Source organism: Limulus polyphemus, unplaced genomic scaffold (genome assembly GCF_000517525.1).
Source record: "Limulus polyphemus unplaced genomic scaffold, Limulus_polyphemus-2.1.2 Scaffold3665, whole genome shotgun sequence".
Lineage (NCBI taxonomy): Eukaryota > Metazoa > Arthropoda > Merostomata > Xiphosura > Limulidae > Limulus > Limulus polyphemus.
Window position 1 is genome coordinate 43,504 of NW_013669275.1, and position 8,228 is coordinate 51,731.

At 31.3% G+C, this 8,228-nt stretch overlaps 1 protein-coding gene across 2 annotated transcripts in view; it reads left to right on the forward strand.

The window, feature by feature from the left end:
* Positions 1 to 353: 353 nt before the first annotated feature.
* LOC106469809 (elongin-C) overlaps positions 354 to 8,228 on the forward strand; it is a 19,734-nt gene continuing 11,859 nt past the window's right edge. Inside the window, exons 1-2 of one of the 2 annotated variants that reach the window (XM_013930318.2) lie at positions 354 to 413; positions 2,097 to 2,304. In XM_013930318.2, the coding sequence (XP_013785772.1) occupies positions 2,145 to 2,304 (160 nt within the window). In that variant the 5' untranslated portion in view covers positions 354 to 413; positions 2,097 to 2,144. Of the gene's footprint in view, positions 414 to 657; positions 739 to 2,096; positions 2,305 to 8,228 lie in introns of those variants that run through there. The other variant, XM_022398367.1, reaches the window with a different exon arrangement.

The following is an 8,228-nucleotide window of genomic DNA, read 5'->3' on the forward strand; positions in this document are numbered from 1 at the left end:
GGACTTGTATCGGTAAAGTTTCTTCGTAAAGTATTTTTACGGAAAATTAACTGACGACCAGAAACGTAACAAGTATATACGTAAATCCTGAGAGATTTGACTTTTTCCAATATCATAAAAAACAGGTTTGGAAGAAAGAGACATGCCCAGTTAAGAGCAGCTAAAAACAAAACATACCACCTGAAAAACATAATTTTATAATTCATATTTTCTTGATAGATCACGTGCTTAAAATATTCGGTATTTGATGAATACGCTGATATAATCCAAACCCAATAACTTTGGTAAATACTTTATATCATTTGCGTCACGTGGCAATAAATGGAAAGTGTGATTGGTGACTTGAGCTGACCGATACTTTATTTAGAGGGCGCACATAGGTTTCTAGTGTGTGGAGTTCGATTTGGAAGAAGGTGAGGAATTGAATACATATTTATCGTTAATGTTATTTTTGCACGAAAGTTTATAATTTCAAAATTAAAAGCTACACAATATCATTTTTGACATGCGAAAAAAGTCTTGTTGCAAGGAATCATATTAACATATAAAGAATTATTGACACACATCGAGCTAGTACTCGACACCACAGTCTGTGTCGTACTCGTACTTAGTCGTAGGAATAACGTAGATTTTACGTAGTGTTGTTATGACTGCAGACTAGGATATGTACACTACTTACTAGGCCTAACATGTTTTTTCATTGTTTATGTATATAATAACATTAAATTATACTTTATAGTAAGTTATTAGATACGCTAGGATGTTACTTTGTTTTGAATATAAGTTTTCTTCAAAGCAAATATACTTATTCATAGATTTATACAACTTACATTTTTTTTTTTATTTTAATGTGTAATAATGACTACCCTTAACTGAAGGCTTAAGTTGAAGCCTTAATTTAATTTTGTATAATAAGATAAATCTAATTATTGCTAAATATGGACTTACCATTATTCCATATAAAACTGTTGCCAACTTGTTGGTGTTTGTAATGTGAGGTAGAAGTGCCAATAACTTGATGAGTATAATAGAAATATGATATTTATAAATTATAGTTAACTCTACAAAATAGATCTTTACTCTATAATTTGTGTGAATTATAAATGTAGGTTTTATACTTGTTTTAACAAGTGTTGTATCTAATAATAAAATACAAACCTAAAAGTTATACATTAAAGTTATATATCAATTAAACATAAGAAAAGGCATTTGCAGTTTGAAAATTAGAAATACCTTTTCTACAAGTTTTCAGTTGTTTATCAATATTTAAGATTGTTTTTGATCACCTTAAATGTATAATGAAGCCTACATATATAAAACTCAATACATTTATATAACATTTGTTATTGTTGGGGTCAAATATCCATAAAGTGAGCCATTAAAGCGTTCTTATAAAAAAAAAACATTTTGTCCTAATAGTGTTAAAAATCATACAAGACTGTAAATGTTTAGTCTATATTCATTTTAATTAGTCCATTGTGGATTTCAAATTAAAAACATGTAAAAATAGCTTTTGTAATATACTACCTGCTGAAAAAACAATTTTAAATCACATTTTCTTTCTTGTCTTTCACTTAATGGTGAGCATGTTTACAACACTCTATGCTGTTATTGACTTGCTGGAAAGATGGGTTTTTTTATAATAAAGCATAAATTAAGTTTCTAATTAAAGTTCAAGATCAGTTAGCTTGATCATGTTGCTCTTTATAAATAATTTTATTTTTGGAGATTGATATTGTAGTGCGGTTATAGGTTTTGAAATTAACATTAACTTCAAATGAAGTGGAATAACTGCTTAAATTATTAAATATATTTTGAAAGAAATTAACATAATGTTTAAGTATTGGTTGTAAAATAATATTTCATCAAGAACACTAAAAACTTAGTGATATTTTGTTCCAGGGGAATTACCTACTATGGTGAAATTCAGAACATTTTTGTTAAATAGTAACTTAAAATCAGTAGTCGAAAGATGGTATTGTTTTTAAATCGACAAGATTACAGTGAAACTGTGAATAATTTTATTTATGAATGTTTAGTAGTAAATGTCTAAAATGTGTATCATATCCTATTACTTTAAAAGTCTTTATTTCTAGTTAAACCAAATCACACTCAGAGGGTTTTTAGAATTGGCCTTCCACAACATGTCAGATGACAGACAAGATGAAGATAGAGTTCACGGAGGCTGTGAGGGGCCTGATGCCATGTATGTCAAGTTAATCTCTTCTGATGGACATGAATTTATTATCAAACGGGAGCATGCGTTAACCTCAGGAACCATAAAAGCAATGTTGAGTGGTCCAGGTAATATTTTCTTATATATTTTTATATACCATTCATCAAGGTTGATCTTAATCTAAAAGCAAGGAAAACAAAGATATGAACAATAGGAACCATTTGGTCCTTACATAAGAAAATTGAAAATATAAACCCACTGTTTATTTTTCAGTAAATCATCTGTTCCCCTCATCTAAAGAGCTGCCTCCATTACTGCTAACAACAACCTGTTCCTTAAGTCAGTTACCAAATTTAAAAAACAAATAGAATTGGCTTAATTTGAACCTAGCATGTCTTTTTTTTTTATATCAAATGTTAAACTTGTGTCATCTCATCCTGTTATCTTCAGAAGTTAGCACAATAAAATCAGAGGCTTGTAGCCTATTGATCTCCTGGATAATCTTGTAAACTTGAATAAAATCACCTCTTAATCTTCTTATCTCAAGATAAGTTAAAAGATCTTAATTCCTTCTTTCCATGTAAGATAATCCTTCCATCCCCTGAATCATTATATTATCTCTCCTCTGAACCCTTTCCAGTAAATCAAAATCCTTTCTTAGATAAGGAGATCAAAACTGTCTACCTAATTCTAAGTGAGGCCTAACAATTGATTTGCACAGATAGATAATGATATCTTTCGACTTTTAATTAGTATGTCTGTAAATACACTCTAAAAGTAAAATTATATTAGCTTTACTACTAGCAACAGTGACATATTTACCATTGTGTTAATATTCTATTCTTTAGTCATGCTAACAACATAACATAAAATTAAGAAGAAAAAAGGTATCTGTTTGCCCATCTAGGCCACTCCATCTACTAAATGAAACTGAATATTAAAAAATAGCCAGCCCTTAACATTAAAATATTTATCAAGCTTTCCCTTAAATTTACTGCACCCACCACATCTGAAGGCAACCTATTCCAAAGGCCAACCACTCTGTAAGAAACATTTAACTATCTTAGCTGAAGATCACTCCTTCTCTATGAAAATTTATATTTCTGTCTCCTAGTCGTACCATTCTCACCATTAAGTTATATATATATATATATATATATAAAGATAATGTATCAGCACTGTCAATTCCCTTTACAATCTTAAACACCTCAATCAAATCCCCTCTAACTCTTCTTTTTTCAAGAGAAAATTTCAAAGAGCTCACCTGTTCTCATATGACAACCCTTCCATCGTGGGTGCCATACTAGTAGCCTCACTTTAAACCCTTTCCAACAGTTCAAAGTTCTTAAGGTAAAGAACCCAAGATTGAACATAATATTCCAAATATGACTTATACAGTGAAATTATAACCTCTTTAGACTTGTGTTCATTAGTTCTGTACATACAATATAAAATCCTATTTGCCCTACCACTAGCAACACTTAAGGTTATTCCCATCAGAATTACTCATAATTCAGGTATGACAACCCACATGAATTACCATGCATTTATTATAATTAAAAGCCATTTGCCATTTATTCACCCAATTACCAAATAATCTAAATCCTCTATAGATCAACAGTATTCTCCTTACAGCCGGCAGCACCCAAAACTTTAATATCATTACCAATTTTAAGTAATTTCTTAACCATTCCTTTGTCTATGTCATTGATGTCAATCAAAAAGAGCAAAGGTCCTAATACTTAGACCTGAGGTACTTCATTTGTGACATTAACAATCCTCTGCTTTCATCCTTCCAGCCACTTTTCCATCCAATAAACCTAGGACTTGGTGTTTAGGATATTTGACATGCAATCTGCAGGCTGTGGGATCGAATCTCATCAGTTCACAACAAGCTTGCCCCTTCAGCTGTGGCAGCATTATAATGTAACAATCAATGCCACTGTTCATTGGTAAAGAATAGCTCATGAATTGACTGTTGTTGGCAATGACAAGTTTCCTTCCCTCTAGTCTGTCATTTCAAAATTAGGGACGTCTAGTGTAGATAGCCTTCGAATATCTTTGTCAAAAATTCAGAAACAAAATCCAACGAGCCAACTTATCTCTACAGTTACAGGTATAACTTTTTAATAAACCCTTTATGTGGTACCTTGTCAAATGCTTTCTGAAATTTCAAATCCACACCTTTAACCTCTCTACATAAACAGTAACCTCCTCAAAGAATGTCATTAGATTAGTAAGACAAGATTTTCCCCTAGTGAAACTATGTTAACTATCCAACAACATTATAAAATTTGTTAAGTGACTTTGCAAAGCATCTTTTATAAGATTTTCCTAAATTTTTCCCACAACTGATGTAAGACTAATACGCCTGTAGTTACTTGGACAGTCTTTAATCACCTCCCTTGAAAATAGAAGTAGTAGTCATTTTTCAATCTTCTGGGACCTGCCTGCTATTCAAGGACTTTATAAAAAAAAAAAAAAGTAAGTGGCTCAAATATCCAATCCTTAGTCTCCTTCAAAACTTTCAGGGAAATGTTATCTAGCCCGAGAACCTTATCATTCTTTAAGCTTCCCAATGTTTTCTTGACAAGCTCAGAATTATCGTGATCATCTTGTTTGGTCTTGTTTCCATCTAGCAACTGTTTTGGATGAGGACTATTGCTTAAATCTTTATTAGTAAAAATTGAAGAAAAAGTAGAATTTATTATCCAGCCACTTCTAATGTATTTAAAGAAATTTTTACTGTTAATTGTTACATTTTCAGCCAACTTTTTCATATACACTATTCGATTTCCTAATGTTCTGTTTGACCAACTCTCTTGACCTTCTATAATCCTGTAAGTTTCCTGTCATAGTAGTCAATTTAAAATAACTTTCATCTCTTATACCCTTTGTGAGCCGACTTGCTGTCACCCATTTTATGTTTGTAGAAGGAACAATCTTGAATATTTAGAAATTTATTTCTAATAATATTTCACATTTGATGAGTATCTTCAGTTATCCAGTTCACAACAGGTAATTGTTGTTGCATCCTTTCAAAATTTACAATCAAAATCTTAATATTTCTATCTCCATATGCTGTAAAACATCAGACCTAACTGAACAATGATCACTTGCACTCAGATGTTCCCCAGTCTCAAACATTTCTGTTTTATAAGTTAACAATAAGTCTGAAATAGCATACATCTTGGTAGTTTCCCTAACAAATCTGTCGGTAAAACCATTATGAAATATTTCTGAATGAGTACTGTCTCCATCATGGTTTGATTCTAATATTTCCCAATCTATATGCCTGAAATTAAAATCTTCCATAATTAACAGCTGAAATCTTAATCTTACTGCAGATTTCCTGTATGGTCTGTAACAAATTCCAACTTACAGCTTTCTCCCTCCCTCTATATCCAAATCAATTCAACATCCTTGCTGTCTTGGATATCCTAAACTTAAACTCACATTTTATACATAAAGCCACTTCTCCCCCTCCTTTTGGATAACTTCTAACCAGAGAATTTCAATAATCAAAATTGTCTCTATTTAACCAAGTTTCAGTTCCATTATATTAAAATCCTGTGTTCCTACCATGCTCTAAAGTCACCTGTTTTTATTTCTTAGTTTAGCTGACTTTAAACTACTTCTGTACATGTTGCTGCACAACACTTCTCCCTTTTTTTTGATTTTCTGGATTTAGTTTGTCCTAGCTTTCACCACTTAGTCCTAGTTTAAAGCTGGTTCAACAGTTGAGTTAATCCGGTCCCTACCCTACTTAAATATAAACCATTCATCCCAAAAAACCTCCGTTTTATCATTGAACTGAACCATCAAATCCAACCAGCCAATCTGATTTTTCCGACATATTAACCTTAGCCTAGTTTTCAGCCCTATTAACATACTTATTTCATCTCCACAGTTAGATATTGGCAGTATTCCTGAAAGAATTAAGTTATGGCCCTTTTCATTAAATGCCTTTACAAACTCCCTGTACCTATCAATCAGCTACTTTGTCTTACCCTTCCCTAAATCATTAGCCCCTCTGTGCACTAAAGACTGTATCATTATCAGCACTCTTTACTATATCACTTGCTCTGTCAGTTATAACCTCCACCCCTGCCTTTGGATATCATAATCTAATTGTTTTCTCCCTGTTTACCCCACAGGCTATTCTGTCCATGTGCTGTACCAAATAATCACCTATAACTATAACCTCCAATTCCTCACCTGCACAAGATAAAGGCTGAATTCTGCTACTTATCCCTACATGTACAACGTTGGTCCATTGAACCCATTTCTGTGAAGCTATACACAGCAATGTTTACTATAATTGTGAACTTACTAAGCTTATCTTTAGAAAATTTGGTAACATTTTAGTAAACATTACAAGTATGTTCTTCACAAAAAAAAATCAGAATTTTTAATAAAGTTTTTTGGCTAAAGATTTGTTTGTGAATTTACAAAGTCATTTGATTCTCATTTTAAGAATAAAAGTATGTTTTTCCTTTTACAGTTTTGTATTTGATATGCATGACTTCTGGATCCTTCTAAATGAATATCAAAAGTTTTTTTTGGTAAAACTTTATCTCTTATTTTTGCTATCCTAACACTAACTGTAGCAAAATCATTAATAGTGAAAGAAGAAAGATATCAAATCAAAAATGTATTTTTCTTTCTGGAATGACAGTAGATTTTAACAAATAAGTATATTTATTTATCCTCAAAATTTTAGGATTTTAACATTTTCATAAATTCTTTTATTAACTGTTATTGTTCTTTGAACCATGTCCAACTATTAAATTAGTAGCAACAAAACAATAAATCACCCGGCAAGTGCTTTATTCAAATTATGGTAAAGAAGGTATCAAACTAAACATTGAAGGAGCTTCCGTGCATATCTCGCTAAAACATTTTTTACATTTAAGTTTTGTATCTAGCCTAATAACCTTCTAATTTATATATTGTAGTTACTTTCATAACATTAAATACACATACCAAATAAGAAATTTAGTACTTATGTCTGACCTCTTGTTTTTATGTGATATCTAACTTTATTTTTTAGTAACAGTGGCTGTAATACATAAAAAATTAAGAACACAAAATATTAATATGCACAAAACATACAGTGATCTCAAACTATTGTAAGTTACGTGACTTTTTAATTAAACTATAAATAGATCACAATAACTGCCCTACCTAGTCGAGGTGACTTTGGTGAAAGCAACAATGAATCTGTATGCTTAATAATTCAAAAACTCTCGTTAGAATGAGCTAGGCTTATGAAAGTCAGTAAATTAAATCTTCTCTTTGTGTTAATTATAAATGAACCAATAGCAAGTGTCAGAGAATTGACATTTTTTTGAAAAGAGGTATGGCTTGTGAGTTTGACATTCTGGCTTATATTTCAGTAATGCAAAATATTGAACAATACAAATGTATGTTAGCTATTAGTAATATCTCTTCTCTAAGTGTATCATTTATGTCAAACTGGGAAGACTCTTAGAGGTAGTAAGACAATCTAAAATGAGCAATTCAGGGAGAAAAATTGTCACGTGAGATACAGAAGTGAAGATTGAAAATTTATTTAAATATTTCCCATTGAAATTAAATAAATAAAGCTTGAATTATAAACAACATTTTGATGCTAAGTTTATTAGTATAAATTGATAATATAACTGTTTAAATTTTGAATGTAACTCTGTAAAACGTGGCAGGCGAACTTTGACCCAACCACACATGTGGTGTTAATAGAACCTTCTAATTACAAATATACCTACTACTTTTAGTCGTAATATAGTTTTAACTTCCTAAACTGCTTTATCGTTACATATAAAGGCTTAAGTTGATCTTTAAATCCTGATGTCATTTGCCACAGTTTACACTTTGTTTTCTCCATCACCTCTACTCTATCATGATAACCACCAATATCTCCTCCAGCCTTTAAACTCAACAAAGAAATCACGCATCTTCACTCCTAGCTAAATGTGTGACTTTACACTTCTTATTATTTGTTTGTAGAACACTCCTACTCAGATCCTTCTCTCACAAAGAACAAGTTAGA